At 41.4% G+C, this 20,938-nt stretch overlaps 1 protein-coding gene across 3 annotated transcripts in view; it reads left to right on the forward strand.

The window, feature by feature from the left end:
* The first annotated feature begins 6,125 nt into the window (after positions 1 to 6,125).
* The window catches only part of TM9SF4 (transmembrane 9 superfamily member 4), a 51,420-nt gene continuing 36,607 nt past the window's right edge, over positions 6,126 to 20,938 (forward strand). The window contains exons 1-2 of one of the 3 annotated variants that reach the window (XM_072800520.1): positions 6,126 to 6,257; positions 7,109 to 7,220. In XM_072800520.1, coding sequence (XP_072656621.1) covers positions 7,206 to 7,220 — 15 coding nt within the window. In that variant the 5' untranslated portion in view covers positions 6,126 to 6,257; positions 7,109 to 7,205. Of the gene's footprint in view, positions 6,258 to 6,978; positions 7,221 to 7,638; positions 7,729 to 20,938 lie in introns of those variants that run through there. The other 2 variants (XM_072800519.1, XM_072800521.1) reach the window with 2 other exon arrangements.

Genomic DNA, 20,938 nt, shown 5'->3' on the forward strand with positions numbered 1-20,938 from the left:
GGAAGAAACCTACATGCACATAGCTGAGTAAAAGAAACCAACCTGAAAAGGTTGTAGGATTCCAGCTCTAGAACATTCTAGAAAAGTCAAAATTGCAGAGATAATAAAAAGATTGGTGGTTGCCAGGGGTTTGGCAGAGAGGGAGAGATGAATAGAATGGAATATAGGGGATTTTTATGGTAGTGAAGCTATTTTGTATGATACTCTTAATGGTAGATAAATCTGTCAAAACTCAGTGTACGACACAAAGAGTGAATCCTCATGTGAACCAAGGACTTAGGTTAATAATGATAATAGGCTCATCAACTGTAACATATGTAGCACACTAAGGCAACATGTTAATAATAGAGGAAACTGGGAACTGGATGAGAGGGTATAACGGTAATTTTGGTAATTTTGTGTTTTCTATTCATCCTTCTGTAAACCTAAAACTTCTCTAAAAAAATAAAGTCTGTTAAATAAAAAAGCAAACAAAAACATGGAGATAAATTTTGTGCCACCAATACTTTGAGAAAACTGATGCACTCCTCCCCTGGAAGGTGGCAAAGGAAGGCACAAATAAGGTGCCTCCACTCTAAGTATCAATGACTTGCTGTAATCTAGTATCCAGCTGTGGCTTTGAGTCTAAATATAGGGAAAGGATTTGTTTCATTTTTCCCTTGTGAATTGCAGTAAAACTACCTCCTTATTCCCTGACCTGGGTCCTCAGTTTTGATATGTGTCTATCCTCATCACAGTATATTTTGACATAAGGTTATATCAATTTGCATTCCATTTGCATCTCTTCCCTTTTGGGAGTTGGCAATGACTGCTAGTTGTCGCCATTTCCACATTCCTCCTTCTTCCAGAGAAACAATATTTTTATCAGGGGGTGTGTGACTACCCAGAATGAAGGCTGCACTTCCCACTCCCTCTTGCAGCTAAGTGAGGCCAGGTGATTAAGTTCTGAACAATGGGTTGTAAGTGGAAGTGTGTTAAAACATCTTTCAATATCCTCCCTTAAAAGACAACTGATGTGGACACTTTGCTCCTTATTTTTCATCTCTTCCTCTATCTTGGTGCCTAGAATGTGCATGTGAAGGCTGGAGCTCTAGCTATCATATTGGACCCTGAGGAACATGAATTAACTCTAGGGATGGCAAAGCCAGATGGGGCCTAGATATCTGACAATATTTTAAGCACAGCCAGCACAGCAACTAGAAGGGTCTTCCAGACTTTTACTTCAGAGAGTGTGGAATGCACTGTCAGTATCCCTTAAAGTGGGCTAGATTTTTTTAGCTGCCATTAATTCCACCACTGTGAGTCTAAGGGCTCTTTTCCTAACGCTGCAGAAAGCCTCAGCTGCCAGTGTTCTCAGAAGGTCAAGTGCTGAGAAATTAACCTTCTCTTGGATAAATCCTCACTAACGACTTTTGGAAGTTGGTGTATAAATATCCCAGCTCCCTTGCTCTTTTAGTGGGATAACTGTGAGGTGTGTGTTTGGGGTTGTTTTCTAGAGTTTTCCCATAGGATTACACTTCAGTTACTCACAGAGGTAACTTGCTTGACAACATACCCTCTCCAAGTATAGCTCTGACATGACTGTGGGTTGATAGTTTTATTTATATTCATGAATAAAATGAAAATGAAATAATGAAGATGTACACTGGAACTTCAGTCATTAGTCAAGGACATGACCAACTTTTTTCCTAACTCAGGTAAGAGTTTCAAATACTGTCACATTTTTGTGTGTAACAGCTACAGATACAACACACTTAACGTTGAATCTGCACTACTGGCTTTTTCTTTAGCATGCTAAGTCTAGACCAGGGCATGGGAAACTAGGGCAGACTAGACTATGTTTTATTGGAACACAGCGACACCCATTATTTGTTGTCTGTAGTGGCTTTTGTACTGCAAGGCAGGGTTGAGAATTATGACACAATCACACAATCTACAAAGCCTAACATATTTTACTACCTGGCCCTTTACAGAAAATGTTTGCTAGCAAAATAAATATTCAAGCTCTGATTTGTAGCATTTGCTGATTTGGGGTGGTATAAATATTCCCACCATTGCCAATTTCAAGCTACCAACCAACCAGAACTGCATTATGACTTTCACAAGCCTTAGGCACTTTTGTGTGTGTGTGTGTGTGTATTTTTTTATTTCAATATCTACATATTTAATATATAAATTACTTATTTATATATAATAATAGTACATATTAAAACTTTCAAAAAAAAAACTTTCCCTCCAACCCCAAAATTCATGTTTTCCTTCTGATTTTAAAAGAAATTGATTTTGGGGCACCTGGGTGGCTCAGTCAGTTAAGCATCTGCTTTCAGCTCAGGCATGATCCAGGGTCCTGGGATTGAGCCCTGCATTTGGGCTTTCTGCTCAGTGGGGAGCCTGCTTCTCCCTCTCCCTCTGCCTGCTGCTCCCCCTGCTTGTGCTCTCTCTCTCTCTCTGTCAAAATCTTTTTAAAAAATAAAGAAATTAATTTCTTTTCATGGCCTCTAAAAGTGGAGTGGGCCTTGTATATGTGCCTACTGCATTAATGGATAAGCTGGCTCTGCTACCAATTCAATGCTACTGAGCTCAGAATGGGGGAAAGATGTGCAGTAGTACACCATTTCATAATATTTCTATCATACAGATAAAATAGGTATGAACAACCTCAAGAGCATAGATAATATTAGTATATGTGCTGCCGAAGCGAGCACAAGAGCATAGATAATAGTAAAATATAGTAAAATGATTAAGTGGTAGAGTTTCATATTTTTTATTTTAATATCATTTATTTAATTTAAAATTTACATAACTTAATTTTCAATAATGCCTACAGCCAACAATTGGCTTACAAAATTCCAAAAAATTTAACTATTGGCACTTGCAAACAGTATAAGCCAGCTCTTGTACATCATTGCCTTCTGGTGTCCCTTCACCTCTCCAATAAACTACTTTGACTTGAATCCTTGTCTCAGAATTGGCTTCTAGGGAAACCAAGCTAAGACAGAGGAAAGTAAGCTTCCAACTTGTTAAGCCACTATTATTTTGGTGGGAGGGGGGATGGTTCTTCTTTATAGCTGGATCTTTTCCCAACTGATACACTGAGGCTTGAGATCAATTCCTAATGTAAACATGCAAAAAAATTTTTGAGCACATACTTAATAGGAACACAGTTGGTAACAACATAAATCCAGTCCAGGTTTTGATGGGAGATAGACAATAACAAATGACCAAGTTATATCTGTATCTATATGTGGCCAGGGAACACATCTCTGAGAAGGTGATAGCTGAGCTGAGACCCAAACATGAGAAGGAGCTAACAAAACAAAATGCTGAGAGAAGAGTATTCTGGACAGAAGGAACTTCAAGTGCAAAGGTCCTGAGGTGCAGATAAGCAGGGCCAGGGATATCTATGTGGCTGGAGCCCAGTGAATGACGGGGCAAATGGTAGAAGACAAACTTGATCACGCAGGACCTTGTAGGCCATGGTGAGGACTTGAGATTTTATGTTATCACAATGCCTGTTAAGTGAAGAATCAAGATTAGAGGTGACAGGGATAGCAAGCAGTAGGAAGCCACATAGAAGGCTTCCAGAGAGGCCTCATGGACAGGGGGTGGGGGTGTGAAGGAAGGATGGCACAGTGGATTGTTACAAAATGACCTCAACAAATCATACCCCCCTGAATTCATGCCCTTGTGTGGTCTCTTCCCACTCTGACTCTGGACTGACCTTGTGACTTTTTTTGACCCATAGAATATGGCAGAACTGATGCTGTGGGAGTTCTGAAGCTTAGACCTTAGGAGGCCTTGCAACTTTCACTCACCGCCATGAACCTGAGACCGTCCTTGAGGATGAGCGCCCGCATGGAGAGAGAGGCCTTGCTGACAGCCAGCACCAAACACTCAGGCATAAGAAGCCACCATGCACCCTACAGCCCCAGCTGAACCATCTGCTAAAAATACGTGAGAGATCCCAGGTAAGACTATCAGAATGGCCCAGACTGCCAACTCACAGAGTCAAGAGAAATAATAAATTATTGTTGTTTTGAGCCACTGAGTTTTATAGTGGGTTATTTAACAACAAATAACTGAAATAAATGTGAAAAGAACACAGGTATCTCCTTGGAGATACCTGAGGATCAGATTTGCCCTAAACCCCAGCTCTACCTTCCCATTCTCCTTGGAGAAGCATTTCTGCAGGTACCGGGAACTACATGCCCTGGTGTTACTATAAGAGCCCTTTGATTTGGGCTTGGTTTTGTCTGTCTGGTTGTACAGCAGAGGCATGGACACAACTTAATGGATTTTAGTCTGGCCTTAGACCCCTTCTAATTCATCAGGTTACTTGTCCAGTTTCCTTAATTCTCTTTATCTTAGCCTCTTCATCATTCTAGATGAGAAGGCCCACCCTGCTGACCACAAAACAATAACAGCAAACACATATATTGCACTTACCGTGTGACAGACACTATTCTAAGCTTTTGACATATATTAACTTATTCAGTACATATAACCATCATATGAAGTAAGGTCTTTTATGAGGAAGTCAAAGTTTAGAGAGGTTAAGAAACTTGCCCATCTTCACTTCCATTAGGATGGTTATTATTAAAAATAACAGAAAATATCAAGTGGTGATGAGGATGTGGAGAAATTGGAACCCTTGCGCATTGCTGGTGGGATTTTAAAATGGTGCAGTGACTGTGGAAAACAGTATGGTAGTTCCTCAAAAAGTTAAACATAGAATTACCACATGATTCAGCAATTTCATTTCTTCATATATACTCAAAGCATTGAAAGCAGGGACTGGAACAGATTACTTGTATACCAATGTTCACAGAAGCATTATTCACAATAGCCAAAATGTGCAAACAACCCAAATGACTTAAAAAGAAGGAAATTCTGATACATGGTACAACATAGATGAAACCTGAGGACATTATGCTAAATGAAATAAACCATATACAAAAGGACAAATATTGCATGATTCCATTTATATGAGGTATCTAGAATAGGCAAATTCATAGAGACACAAAACAGACTAGTTGTTACCAAGGGTTGGGGGTAGCCTTAATGGGGAGTTAGTTTTAATGGGCACAGAGTTTCAGTTTGGGATGATGAAAAGGTTCTGGAGATGGATGGTGGTGATGGCTGCACAATATCATTAATGTAGTTGATACCACTGAACTGTACACCTAAAAGTGATTAAAATGGTAAATTTTATATGATATAAATTTTACCACAATAAAACGTTTTCAAGAAGAAATGTGTCCTTGTCACGGAGCTATTGGGCGGTGGAGATAGGATCTGAACCTGGGCAGTCTAGCTCTAGGATTCTGGTGTATGTTACTGAAAGAGATTGAGATATGAAAGCCTTCCAGGGAAATAGAAAATACAAGGAATAATAGAAATAGAAATACTGAGGAATGATAGGTCATTCATGGAGTTTTGCTCCTTATCAGTCATCCCTCTTCATGTGTCTAGAAATCGTAGGAAGCATCCAGGATTCAATCACCAGAAGAACTGATTGCAAGTTTGGGATCTATGGCTTACTAGCTATGTGACTCCAGGCAAATCTCTCCTAGGTTATCAATCTTTCCGCACCCTTGGGGATGATAACTGTTCTGCTATTCTTCAGGATGGTTTTGTGAATCCTAAGAGTTAACAGATGTGTGTTTCAATTATCTACTGCAGCATGGGAAACCACTCCAAAATCTTAAACAACTGGGCTCGGCTGGGCAGTTTTTCTGTTCCATATGATGTTAATGAGGATATTCATGTGGCTGCATTCAGCTGGCAGTTCAGCTTGGGTTGGAATGTCCAAGATGACTTCATTTACATGTGTAGTACTCAGCTGGAGTTTCTAGAATATCTTGAGGAGTTGGTTGGGCCTCCCTCCCTCTCCATGTGATTCTCCCACGGGGTAGCCAGAGAGTGGAAGACAGTAGAAGCAGAAGCCACCAAGCCTCTTATGGCTTAGTCCAGAACTAGCAGAGTCAGTTGTACCACATTCTTTGGTCAAAGCAAGTAACATGACCAGCCAGATTCAAAGGAAAGAGAAATAGTCTACCTCCTGATAGAGGAAACAGCGTGATCACCCAAAGATGGGAAGACTTGTTGGCGGCCATCTTTGTGGACAGTCCACTACATTGGCACCCATAGGTGGGGGTCAGAGTTCAACTGTCCCCTGCGAAGAGATAGGACTAGATGAAAGTCTTACGAATGGCTTTGGCATAATGCTAAGGACTGTGGCACACAGCAAATGCCCAGTAAGTACTGATTTTTTTTAATCATCATTATTCTTTTAACAACCTTTTGAAACAGTTACTGGTAGCACTGGTACTGTATCCACTTTACGGGGATACATGGAATAAATGAACTTTCTGGTCTCTCCCAATTTTAACACCATGACTCTTTGAGTCCCTTTCCAAATATTGTAAATTGAGGCTTAGGAAGATTTACTTCAGTCACACTTTTAGCTAACCAGACCATGGTGTAGTCCACATTCACAGATATCTTCCTCCACTAAATACGCTGCTTTTCATACATTCCTTTGATAAGTAGTGTATTGTACTGGGCACCTACCATCTACCCAAAGAAGTATACATAAGTATATAAGACAATTATTTATTGAATACACGCTATGTAACGTCATTGAATCCTCATCATAAACCTATTATAATTCCTTACCTATTTTGCAAATGAGAATAAGACAGAGTAAAGTTAAATAAAAGACAGGATCCTACCCTCATAGGGATTACAATCTATTAGAGAGGATATAAAATAGTCAAGCAAATAACTAGATATTTAATTACAAATGATTCCGGGAGTTAGGTTTCTATGGGAGCCCTGGTACCAATCCCACGCACCAAATCAAGGCCTCAGGTAACCCTGGCAACGCCAATAGCAAATATGGCGTCCAGAGAGCTGACGCGTTTACGCACACCTCCATTACCCACCATACAGTGGGGTGGGGGGGGAGGAGCAGTCCCTGCCAGGAGTTAATATGGCTCCCATAGTTACACCATCCGCTCGTCACCTAATCAGGGACCACACTGCCCAGACCAGGCTGCCGACTAGCAGCTAACTCTTCTCGCCCCTTTGCTGACCACGACTACAGGAGTGACTGAAGCCAGGCAGCACCCAGCGGAGTTAAACTCCGTAACCAGGGAAACACCACTTCCGCTGACGTCATTACGGCGACACGTGGATCCAAGATGGCGGCTGCGATGGTGAGTGAAGGAGACTCCGGGAGTCAGAGCTGGAGCGGGGCCCTTCGGGGGATCCCAGGACCTTCCAGCGGCCCATGCCTGGCCCGAGCCACCTCCGGGACCCCTAGCTCAGGCTTTAGGGACGCCTCTGACTGGGCCTGTTTCTCCCAAATTCCCCCTCCCCGACCCCGGCCCCGCACTCAGGCTTGTCAAGGCCCGGAGTTTTGGGGGAGGCACCCGGTCGGAGGAAAGGTCTCGGTTACCGTCTCCGCCGGTTCCTATTCCTGCTTTGGTCTCCGCCTCCTGTGACCCCCTTTTGCTAATTTTCACTTGCCAGCCTCGGTCCCTCCGAAGAGCCGCCCTATTATTCCCGCCCTTGCTCCTCCTCCTTACGTCCAGACTTTGCGCTCACCGCGGTCCGCCTCCCCCTGTCCTGACCAGTCCGCGGACGCGACCTCACCTCTGACCCGTCTCAGATCCTTTCCCTGTCTTCTGTCCACCTCCAGCCGTTGGTTCCCACCGCGCACAGGTCTTGACCCCCGCTACCCGGAGCATGCCCTTACACCCTCTCCTCCATTTTCTATCTCCAGACCCTCCCTCTAAACATTTATCTGGTCTTCTGTAAATCAGCCGTCTACCTCTCTCCTGGGGAGCTTTTATCCCATTGGTTCTCAAACTTCTCTGTGCCTGAGACTCTGGGGGTGTGTGTGTGTTGGGGGTGGGGAGGAGGCATGTTAAAAAATGCAGTTTCCTGAGCCCCACTTCCAAAGTTCTGGTTCGTTAGGTCTAGGTGATGCCCAGGAACCTGCACTTCTATAAGCACACCAGTGAGTATGATGCAGGTGATTTGTGAAAAACACTCTCCTAGCCTTGTCTGGCTGCCTTCCCCTTGGATGCCCCACACAGCTCTTTAGGAAGAAGGTTCATTAGAATGGAGCTCGTTAGGATGAATGAAGGCTGTATATGGATGAGGGTGTGGGTGAAAGAGCTGTGCCTGGAAAGTGGGTCAGAACTTCCTGGCTCCTAGTATAGAACCCTGGAAGCAGACCTATGAAGGAGTGGCCTTTCTTCCAGAAGCTCAGCTCACATTCTGCTTGTCTAGAGACCAGAACCAGAATTGAAGTCACTTCGTCCTGAGTGATTTTTCTAGATCTTCTGTGTGTTGCTTCCTCAGCAGATACTTTCATCCTAAGAGTGAATGTAAAGGAAAACACAGGGGAAAAAAGGAGGTGACATTTGACTTTAGCAAAGGAAGATTCTTGTTTAAATTCTTTGGTGTTGGTTTTCTCCAAATAAGGGTAGGTTACTGGCGGACAATGAGTTGCCTCCTTCTGTTAACCAACAGATAACATCCTTTTTGTTTAATGAGGGACTCCTTTTTTTTTCTTTTTTTATTCTTTTTTTTTTAAAGATTTTATTTATTTATTCATAGAGATGCAGAGAGAGAGAGAGAAGTAGCAGAGACACAGGCAGAGGGAGCAGCAGGCTCCACGCAGAGAGCCTGATGCGGGACTCGATCCAGGGTCTCCAGGATCATGCCCTGGGCTGCAGGCGGCGCTGAACCGCTGCACCACCGGGGCTGCCAATGGACTCCTTATTTTTTATTTTATTTCATTTACCTGAGAGAGAGACAGAGAACATAGGGAGAAGCAGACCCGCACTGAGCAGGGAGCTTGATGCAGGGCTCGATCCCAGGACCCTGGGATTATGACCTGATCCAAAGGCAGACGCTCAACTGACTGAGCCACCAGGCGTTCTTAAGAGGGGACTCCTTATTTAGAACCTGAGGTCAGGTAGAAGATATCCCAGCCTTGCTTGATTTCTGTGGTCTCAGACTTCAATTTAAACCATGAGTGATATGTTGAAACCAATTTTTTTCTGGACCACAATCAGAACAAGAATGGTATAAGAATATAACAGGAAAAGTCACACTTTCCCTTGCCATAGGGAAAAAGTTAAAGTGGCATTTGTAACATTGCACTGGATATTTCATGCCCTGTTCAGAGGTTTTTAAGAGGTAATAAGTTAGCAGTACATATTTCTGTCACACGTTGACTTAATCAACAAAAGTGTGTGCTCTGTGCCAAGACCTAGGAGTATAGCTGTGAATTAGAGGGTCAAGATGGAGCTTGTGGAGCTTTTCTAGTCTGAGGAGACGCAGTGAACAAGTAAACAAGTAGATGAACAAGGTAATGTAGATAGTGGTAAATGCCCTGAAGATAGCAAGGCGAAGTGATAGTGATTGCAGGCAATGGAGTGATGCAAGTACTTTGGATTAAATGGTCAGAGAAGGAACCAGCAACGCAAAGAGTCTTCCTAGTAAAGGAAATTGCAAGCGTAAAGGACCAACGTGGGAAAGAGCTTGGTATATTTGAGGAACACAAGGCTGGAGGGGCTGAAGCATGGTGAGGGGTGGGGGAGGGATGATTCAATATGAAACTGGAGAGGCAGGAGCAGCTGTGTTTCTAAAAGCATGCTTATAATTGCAGTGGATTGTAGTCTACAGTTTGCTGTCTAAGGGCTGCATTTTGAAATAAACTGCTCTATAGGTGCTTCCCACCCTTCCAGAACATTAGGGGAGTCAACTGTTTTCAGCCTGCAGAGAAACCATGAGAAGGAGTTGGGATTTTATTCTAAGCTCAGTGAAAAGCACAGCGATTCAGTGTATGTCCTGTCACTTGGGAGTGTTACCCTGTGCTTTCGTGGTAGATACAGTAACTGATTTTAAAAAACTGAAGATATCATGTATACAGTGACCCACATAGGCCAGTGCATGAGAAACTTCATGTTTGATGCAATAGTGAAGATGTGTGGAAGTGAATTTATTACGGAGGGATGTGTGTAATAGGCAAAATGAGGTCACATACAGACTGGAGTTTGTCCTGTGTCAAGCACTTTGTCAAACGGAAGTCAGAATAGTCTCCACACCCTTGTTAACTGTTTCACAACCAGTGGGGATGGGGAGCTGTGGATCTGCTTTGGGATATATGAATTTGTTTGGCAATTCATACAACCAAAGAGGTACTAAGCTAGTGGATTTAGTGACTATGGGAACAGGCTGGGTTTTTGGTTTGTCCTTTTATTTCGAAAGTTAGGGTTATGGGTACAAGTTTTTAGAAATATTTTATGGGCTTTTCCCTCCTTCCCTTTTTATAGTGAATGGCTCTTCTTCCCCAGGGGTTGGGCTGCCACCTCTCAGGTCTGTGTTAGCATAGTGGGTGTTTCCTAAACCTGCAGGGCAAGACTTCTCCCACCATGGCAGTAGATTGATTAGCTGGTGTAAGCAGAATTTCTCTCTAGTTTTCCTGCTTTCCTCCTACCCCTGGATTTAGATGGCTTTATGAAGTTACAGGATACTAAGTTGATCCACCTGGGTCTTAGGTGAGAGGTAGGCTCGTATCTCATTGTTTATGGAAATACTGAAAATATGGAACATACTCTGGGGATTATTACTTTAGTGGAACTTGATGGTTTCAAAATTTAAATTTGAAAATTCTGTAGTTTAGAATACTCAAATTTTTTTTTTTTTTTTTTTTTTTTTTTTTTTTATGATAGGCACACAGTGAGAGAGAGAGAGAGAGGCAGAGACACAGGCAGAGGGAGAAGCAGGCTCCATGCACCGGGAGCCTGACGTGGGATTCGATCCCGGGTCTCCAGGATCGCGCCCTGGGCCAAAGGCAGGCGCCAAACCGCTGCGCCACCCAGGGATCCCTAGAATACTCAAATTTAAGGGTTATTGTTTTGTTTTTTTCTTTTTCTCCCCATGATCATAGTTTCTGTAGTCTTTCCAAGCTACTGTCTATTGGTTGTGCTTTTTGATCTCTCCAGTTGCCCTGCCTGGCATGAATTCTGCAGGAGCCGCGGTGTTCCTTGGAGCTAAGGTGCCAATACCAGGCCCTGGTTCAGATGTGTTTCTCCTAGCAGTCCCTTTAAAGAAGTGTCTTAATCCTCTCAGGAAGTACAGAGGAGGCTGAAACAACATTAAGTTGCCTCTTGGTTTCTCTTTTACAACTTGGACAAAAGTTCCCCTTTGATCTTGGCATTAAAAGAATCAATCGCAGAATGGTGGAGAAGGTTGAGTTTTGATCTCTGGGCACTGGCAGGAAGGTGGGAAGGACCCAGGATGAGCAGGGCCATCTGGCCATAGACGAATGATAGCCACCTACCACACCCCAACCTGCTTTGATCCTTGAACCATTTGCTGACACTAGTGTTTCCCAAATGGGGCACTGTTGGGGACACCCAGGACTTCTCAGTTCCATCTCAGTCCTCTTCATTGCTTCCTTCTCTGCCTTCCTAACATGATTTCTCACCTCTGCATGAACATTAAACTGACAGGCCTCCCACTGTCTGAAATCCCCAGGGTTTGTATTCTGAGGATATGCTAAGTGCTACTTATAGTCCTTAAAAAACAAAATCAAAGCACAAGTTGGAACTGAATTCTTATGGCAATTTAGAAGGGAGTTTGGGTGCCCTGGCAAGTCACTTAGCATCTTTGGGCCTCATTTTCTACTCATGGTACATCAGATTATAAGTTCGGCAGTCCATGGACCACATCCTAACATGGACTTGATTTGTGGGGAGGGGAGGTTGTTTCGTTTGGTTTGGTTTGGTTTTGACTGACCCAGAACTTAAAAGTTTTTGAGTTGGTTGCCAACATTTTCTTTTTAAAAATTTTATTCATTTGCGCGCGCGCGCACGAGAGAGAGAGAGAGAGAGAGAGAGAGAGAGAGAGCGCATGAGCTGGGACAACAGGGAGAAGCAGGCTCCCTGCTGAGCAGGGAACCTGACTCGGGGTTCAATCCTGTGACCCTGGGATCATGACCAGAGCTAAAGGCAGACACCCAACTGACTGAGCCACCGAGGCACCCTGGTTGCCAACGTTTAATTGGGAGATTTCACATTTAAAAGCTTCTAGGTTTTCATTTTCTCCTGAGAATTTGGGCCCAGATTCCCTGTTAGGGGCATTCCCTATTCAGGGCCCTGCTCATGACTTCCTTCTCAGCACCTTCCTGTATCACCCCAGGGTAGTATCACCGTTTAGGTCACTTGCATGATCTCGCTAAGTGTTTGATTTTGCAATCCCTGAATAAACTAGTTTCTCTATAAAGTGTTTCCTACTCTGACATTCTGATTCAAAAGCTATTAAAAGTGTATGGTAATCCCCTATGAGCCCTGATTTCAAGGGAGAAATTTCTACTCACACAATACATTTCAGTTGATAAACCATATGCCCATCCAATATTTCATGTGATCCCTACAAAAGCCCATTTTACAGGTGAAAAAAACTAAGGCTTGGTCTAAGGACCCTGGGCTAGAATCTGATACTGTGATTGATTTCATAACTTTGGACAAGCTTTTTTTTAAAAAACTGCAGTTAACCATTTTTAAAATCTTTGTGCATGTGTGGTAAAACATATATAGCAAAATATATCATTTTAAGTTTTTAAAGTATACAATCAGGTGGCATTAATTACATTCACAGTGTTGCGCAACCCTCAGCACCATCCATCTTCAGAACTTTTTATCATCCCGTACTGATTCAGTTTCCTTATTTTTAAAATGAGGAGTGACTCTGTCCTTAAAGGATCATTGTGATTATTAAAATATGAGAGGAGGGGCGCCTGAGTGGCTCAGTCTGTTGAGCGTCTGCCTTCGGCTCAGGTCATGATCCCGGAGTCCTGGGATGGAGCCCCATATCAGACTCCCTGCTCAGCAAGGAGTCTGCTTCTCCCTCTGCCTGCAGCTTCCCCTGCTTGTGTTCTGTCAAATAAATAAAATCTCAAAAAAAAAAAAAATATATATATATATATAAAGAGGAGAGTGCCTGGCACAAAGCTCTGTGTAATTTTTCTGTTCCAAGATTTGAAGTCTTGCAGAGGTGAACAACTTAAGCCTGTTGCTTCAACTAACTGAGCATTCTTTTATAAATGCCCAGAGGGGAAGGTCAGTGCAGTTCTTGTGCTTTACTTGTGCACTTTCTGGCCTGAAGGCTTAGATCCAGTGGTCTGTTGCTTGGTGAAGGGTAGTTACTTTCACTGGGACTTCCACAGCTAGCTGTGGTTTTTTCCCTACTCCCAAAGTGCAGCTTTGAGTCTTTCTCTGTATCTCTGCTCAACGGCAACTCTGTATCTGTGGGCTCTGAAATGAACTCTACGTTTTCAGAGCCTCCCAAGGCTAATTTGGTTCTTTTTTTTTTTTTTTCCCTTCCTCTTTTTCTTTTTGGCCTCTGAGTTCCTTAGCTCTGTGGGGGCTGCTTGGTAAGTGGTCCTTAGCTGTCATTAGCCCTCATGCAAGTGTGGTTGAACTCTTGGGGAGCTTCACCTGGTTGGGTAATTGATTCCAGTTAACTGTTGGCAAACTGTGCCCCACAGCCTTTTTCTTTTCTTTTTTTCTTAATCTGGGGAGCAGTTACTACATGATCTTAAAATGGCAACTATTTTTGAGAAGGAAATAGAAGAATCTAGCTTACTGTATAGGAAGGTGCTGCTTTTGTGGCAGGAAACATGGAATGGGAACCAGGAACCAAAAAGGCTGTTCAGACAGGCCAGATTCAGTCGCTAGGTGATGCTATTAATGGGAAAGAAGACTACAAGGCAGGGGCCTCCAGAAGATAAAAGGTTAACTTCTGGCCACAGAGAGATGGGAGTGAATGAACTGATTTTTTAGATCTCAACAGGAAACCTCTTCTCCCCCCGCCTCCTTTCTTTTTGAAGAATTATTCACACCTTTTAAACTAGGTGGAGCAAATTTTAGGAGGTGAGGGGTACTTTTTAGTCCTAGCACTTCTTCATTGGACTCTTAGGAGAGTTTTTCTGCATGCCCAGCCCCCCCTAGAATAAAATAGATAGGGAGGGCAGGACCTTGATTCTTGGGTCTCTTGAGCTTTATAACTTTCCAGGTCACCCATATCTTTGCCAGTGATGGGGTGTTAGATTACAGCATGAAGGGCTTCTAGATTGCTATCACTTTGCTTCTTGACATGCTGTCTCGTGAGTTGGAAACCAAATGAAGCAAAATAACATTGAATGGGCTGGTTCACATGTTAGGACTCCCGCTCCTTTCTTGGCTCTGAACAGGTATTTGCTAAATACTTAATTGGCTTTTCAGACTGAACTTCACATGGAAGTTCCTATGATGACCAATTAAAAATTAAAGGAAGATACAAAGGAATTTCCCAAGAAGCAGCTACTCCCTAACTTCCCTACAGAAACGAACTATGGGACAAACATCCTTTAGCAGGCTGTCTGAGCTGCAGAGATAATGAAATCAGAGTCATAAAAAGTGGAATGGTAACCAGTACAAGGGTTTTATTTGAGGCCTAGGAACTTCTAGGTCCTTGATCCTCCTGGAATCTGTGTTTTGAATTGTTTTTTTTTTTCTGAGAACAGGGTCTATAGCCTTTTTTTTTTTTTTTTTTTTAAATTGTAGTTGACCCAAAATGTTGTATTAGTTTCAGGCACACATAAAATGATTCAACAACTCTAAACCTATGCTCACCACAAGTGTAACTACCACCTGTCACCATACAACACTGTTAAAATATCATTGACTGTACTCTGTATATTGTACCTTTCATCTAGTGACATAAGATTCTCAGGGGGTTCTATAGTCCTCTCTCTAAGGTTAGGGATTATTACTGATCTGGTTACTCACACGTCTTGCCCCAGGGGCCATTGCTGTCTTCTCTGTATCATTCCAATTTTAGTATATGTACTGCTGAAACAAGCACTGGTTACTGACACATCTGTTGCCAGAATCCCCTGTGCATCATTCTCATCTTATTGCTCCCATTTTCTGTACATTTTCAGGGGGAATTTGCCCAAGTATTTTCAGAGGCAGCCCATTTCCTTCTCCTTTTTAAAATGTAAATATTTATTTTGAATATAGGTGATCTATATACATGCAATAAAGTTAGGATTAAAAAGCTTTAAATGAAAAGGTCACCCAGCTACTCCCAGTCCATTCATCAGAGGTACATAGTCTTTGATTTAAAAATTTCTTTTCTCCAGAATATTTTTGTACACATAAAAGTGTCTGTTTAAAAACAGTTTTTATTACAGGGACGCCTGGGTGGCTTGGTTGGTTTGATGTCTGCCTTCAGCTCAGGTCACGATCCTTAGGGTCCTAGGATTGAGCCCTGTGTCAGGCTCCCTGCTTAGCGGGGAGCCTGCTTCTTCCTTTCCCTCTGCTGCTCCCCGCCCCTGCTCTCTCTCTCAAATAAATTTCAAAAATCATTAAAAAACCCACCACTTTTACTATAAAAAATGTTCAACATCTACAAAAGTAGAAGAAATAGTATAAGGAATCTCTATAACCCATCACCCACCTTCAGTAATTACCATTACATTGCCAGACTTGTTTAATCTCTAATGAGTCCTTTGTTGAACTGGTTATTTTTTTTTCTTCAGGTTTATAAAGGTGCCATTTAACACCGTAAAATAACTGATTCTAAGTGTATAGTTCAATGAGTTTTAGTGAATGTGTAGACGTGTGCGACCATCATCCCAATGACACAAAGTTTAGACTATTTCTGTCACCCCAGTAGGTTTCCTTAGAGCCAAGGAGTTTACACTTGGAGTCAGTCCCTGCTCCCACACCAGCCAACCTGATCTTTCCGTCTCTAGATTTGCCTTTCTTGGGCATTTCCCATAAGTAGAACCAAACACCATGTAGACTTTTGCATCTGGCTTTAACTTAACATAACGTTTATGGGGTTCATCAATGTCACAGGAATTGGGAGTTAACTCCTTTTTATTGCTGAATACTATTCCATTGCATGATTGTACTACATTTCTTTCCTTCACCAATTGATGGGTGTTTGGATTGTTTCCAGCATTGGACTTTTGTGATCAAAGCTATTAGGAACATTCATGTACAAGTCTTTGTATGGATAACTATTTCATTTTCTCTTGGGTAAATGCCTAGGATTGGAATTGCCAGATAGCGCGGTAAGTTTATGTTTAACTTTTTAAAGATACTGCCAAACTTTCCTGTGGCTGTACCATTTTACATTCCCATCAGTATATGAGGGTTTTACAGTTTCTCCACATCTTCGTCCACATTTGTCATCGTCTGTGTCTTTGAGGTTAGCCATTCTTATGGATGTATGGTGTCCCTCATTGTGGTTTTGGTTCACATTGCCCTAATGACAAATGATATTGAACATCTTCTTGTGTTCTTATTAGCCAGTTGTATAATATCCTCTTTGTTGAAATATATATACAGGTCTTTTTTTTTTTTTTAAGATTTATTTATTTATTCATGAGAGACACACGGAGAGAGAAAGGCAGAGACACAGGCAGAGGGAGAAGCAGGCTCCATGCAGGGAGCCTGATGTGGGACTCGATCCCAGGACTCCAGGATCACGCCCTGGGCCGAAGGAAGGTGCTAAACCACTGAGCCACCCAGGGATCCCCTATACAGGTCTTTTGCCCATTTTTAAAATTGGGTTGTATATTTTATCGTGAAGTTATAAGAATTCTTTATGTATTCTGAATAGAAGTTCTCTATCAGATATGTGATTCACAAAGATTTTTCTTCTAGTCTGTGACCTTTCATTTTATTTATTTTTTAATTAAAAATTGAAGTATAGTTGACATTCTATATATTAGTTTCAGTTGTACAACTTGGGAATTGATATTTTCTATACATTATAAAATACCATTGTCATTTTACCATTGTCAGTGTAGTTATCCTCTTGACTGTATTACAGTATTCCTGACTGTATTCCCTATGCTGTACTTTACATCCTCACGACTTAATTTATTTTATAACTAGAAGTTTGTGCCTCTTAATCTCCTTCATCTATTTTGCCCATCCTCCCATCCCATCTCCTCTGGAACCATTGGTTTATTCTCTGTTAAGATTCTGTTTCTGTTTTGTTCATTTGTTTTGTTGTTTAGGTTGTACATATAATTAAATCATAGGATATTTGTCATTGTTTGACTTATTTCAGTTAGCATAATGCCCTCTAGGTCCATGTCTTTAATTTCCTTAATGATAGCTTTTGAAGTGTAAAAGTTTTAAATTTTGATGAAATCTATTTTATCAATTTTTTAGATATGGATTGTGCTGTTGATGTTGTATCTGACATCTTTGCTGAATTCAGGGTCGCAAAGATTTTCTCATAGCTATTCTTCTAGAAGGTTTATAGTTTTTGCTTTTCTATTCGTGTCTAAGAAACATTTTGAGTTAATTTTTGTGTATGGTGTGAGGTTCCTTTTGCAAGTGGCTACCTAAATGTCCCAAGAACCATTTGTTAAAAAACTATGCTTTCTTGGGCAGCCCGGGTGGCTCAGCAGTTTAGCACCACCTTTGGCCCAGGGTGTGATCCTGGGGCCCAGAGATCGAGTCCCACGAGTCCCACGTTGGGCTCCCGGCATGGAGCCTGCTTCTCCCTCTGCCTGTGTCTCTGCCTCTCTCTCTCATGAATAAATAAATAAAATCTTAAAAAAAAACCCACAAAACTATCTTTATTGAGTTGCCTTGGCAATTTGTTGAAAATCAGTAAGTGTAGAAATAGAATAAGGAAAAAAAAAGAAATAGAATAAGGTTAGAATTTGTTATTTTTAAAAGTTGTTTTGGATGTTCTGGGTCCTTTGTGTTTCCATATAAATTTTAGGGTCTAGAGAGCTAAATTGCCCTCCTCAGTTTACCTATATCTAGTGTATTCAGATTTTTTAAAGCTTTTTGATCCCCAATAGGTAAAAAATCAGATGTCATTTTGATTTGCATTTTTTAAATTATGAATGATGTTGACCATCTTTCTGTGTTTGGCGTTTTGAACTTTTCCTTTTTTCTTAACTGCCATTTATATTCTTCTGGGTTATTTGTCCTTGATTGGTTTATACGAGCTCTTGGTATACTGAAGAAATTAGTCCTTTGTCAGATGTGTAGTAAATATTTTTACCCAAATAGTGTTTTTCTTTATTTATAATGTATATATTTAAAATTTTTTCTTCCTTCTTCCTATATATCCTTTTTCTTTATAATTTCTGGATTTTGTTTCATTCTTAGGAAACTTTCCATGTCAAGATTGTATAAAAGTATATTGGGGTGCCTGGGTGGCTCAGTCAGTTAAGCATCTAATTCTTGATTTTGACCCAAGTCCAGATCTCTGGGTTGTGAGATTGAGCCCCATGTGGGGCTCTGCTGGGCATGGGGTCTGCTTGAGATTCTCTCTCTTTCTCTCTCCCTTCTTCTCTAAAAAATAAATAAAATCTTTAAAAGTTTGCTTCCAACACTTCTATTTCAGTTTGTATAAGTCTTTTCCGTCTTCTCCAGTACTAATTTGGATAGCTCTATATTTTAATATTTCATAGAACATAGTCATCATTCAGTGTTAGATGCCATTATATCAGGATCATCGTTACATGCTCATTGTCTTTTAAGGCAGCTCACTTGCCTGGAAAGAGCATATCTGTGCCTCTGCCATCTGACCTCAGGCAATTTATTTCATCTCTGGATCTCAGGTTAACTAGCAGTCATCCATGAAATGGTGACAGAAATCCCCAGGCAGTTGTCGTTGTGGGAATGGTGCAAGTGAGTGTTTATAAGTGCTTAGCACAAAGTAGGGAGTGGAAAGGACTGGGTACCACAGTGCCTTGTACTTACTTGGCTAGTGCTCAGTGCCTCTATGGCTTCTTGTTGCTTTTTAGTGTTGTTTTCCACAAGGGTGAGTATTATCCTCATTGTTGTGTCTTTTCCTTTGGTTTTGGTTTGTGTGTGTGTGTGTGTGTGTGTGTGTGTGTGTGTGTGTTTGTGCTATTGGTTTGAGACTTTGAAACAGAAGCATGTTGAAGTCTTTCAGGATTTGCTTTTCATCTTTCTGCAACCTAAGCTCTCAGGGAGCCCTTCAGTTGTCTGGGGCAGCATCTCTCTCCTAAGATTGGAGGATTCTGTTTCGAAGAAGGTAAAACTAGAGCAACTTCTTAGATTTAATTGGCTTGATGACAACAGGAGATTGTAATCCTCTGCCCTGGCTTCAAATCACATATTGGAAAAGGCAAAAAGGTCTGATGTCTGGGTTTCTGGGAGGGGAAGGTCAGAACACATATATTTTTGATTAGCAAGAAATAAGGATGTTAACTGTGGGCTTTTCATATATGGCATGGCCTTTATTGTGTTGAGGTAAGTTCATTTTATACCTTTTATGTTGAGAATTTAAATCATGAGTGGATATTGAACTTTGTCATATTCTTCTACTGTGTCTATTGAGATGATCATGTGGGTTTTTTCTTTCATTTTATTGTGGCGTATCACACTGATTGATTTGTATATGTTGAATCATCCTTGCATCCCAGGGATAAATCCCACTGGATTTTGGTGTATGCTCCTTTAAATGTGCTGTTAAGATCAGTGTGCTAGGGATACCTGGGTGGGTCAGCAGTTGAGCATCTGCCTTTGGCTCAGGGCATGATCCTGGGGTCCCAGGATCGAGTCCCACATCATGCTCCCTGCGTGGAGCCTGCTTCTCCCTCTGCCTGTGTCTCCCATGAATAAAATCTTTAAAAAAAAAAAATCAGTGTGCTATTATTTTACTGAGAATTTTTGCATCTGTGGTCATCAAGGATATTGGCCTATAGTTTTCTTGTGGTATCTTTGTCTGGTTTTGGTATCAGAGTGATGCTTACCTCATAAAATGAGTTTAGAAGTATTCCCTCTCTCATTTTTGGAAGAGTTTAAAAAGGATTAGTATTAATTCTTTATTGAACATTTGGAAGAACTCACCTGTGAAGGGAGGTTTTTTTTTTTTTTAAGTTTTTTTTTTTATTATTCATGATAGACATAGAGAGAGGCAGAGACACAGGCAGAGGGAGAAGCAGGCTCCATGCAGGGATCCCAATGTGGGACTTGATTCCGGGACTCCAGGATCACACCCTGAGCCAAAGGCAGGCGCCAAACTGTTGAGCCACCTGAGGATCCCAAAGGGAGGTCTTTGATTATTGATTCAATCCCCCTTTTTTATTGGTCTGCTTCGATGTTTTGTTCTTGATTCAGTTTGGGGGGTTATGTGTTGCTAGGAATTTACCCATTTTTTCTAAGTTATGCAGTTTGTTGATGTATAATTGATTATAATCCTTTTTGTTTCTGAACTACTTGTTATAACGTCTCTTCTTTTTATTTTATTTGAGCCTTCCCTCTCTTTTTCTCTTGTCGGTGCTGCTAAATTTTATTTCATTTCATTTAGTTTGTCAATTTTTATCTTTTAAAAAAAACAACTTCTGTTATAGGGACTTTTTTCTTTTTTTCTCTCTTTTTTTAAATTTTATTTATTTATTCATGACAGAGAGAAAGAGAGAGAGACAGGCAGGCAGGCAGAGGGAGAAGCAGGCTCTGTGCAGGGAGCCCGATGTGGGACTTGATCCCGGGTCTCCAGGATCATCACACCCTGGGCCAAAGGCGGCACTAAACCGCTGGGCCACCGGGGCTGCCTAGGGTTTTTTGGGGTTTTTTGTTTTGTTTTGTTTTTTTCTATTTTTAAAATTCTCCTTTTCATTGATTTCTGCCTAATCTTTATTATTTCCTTTCTTCTGCTAACTTTGGGCTTCATTTGTTATTTTTCTGATCTCTTAATGTGTAAAGTTGGATTTGGGGGGCATCTTTTTTTTTTTTAATGTAGTTGTTTACTTCTAGTACTGCTTTTGTTGCATTCTGTAAGTTTTGGTATGTTGTATTTTTATTTTCTTTTGTCTAAAGTACTTAAATTCCCATTTGAGTTCCTCTTTGACCCAATG

This window comes from Canis lupus, chromosome 26, assembly GCF_048164855.1.
Source record: "Canis lupus baileyi chromosome 26, mCanLup2.hap1, whole genome shotgun sequence".
NCBI lineage: Eukaryota > Metazoa > Chordata > Mammalia > Carnivora > Canidae > Canis > Canis lupus.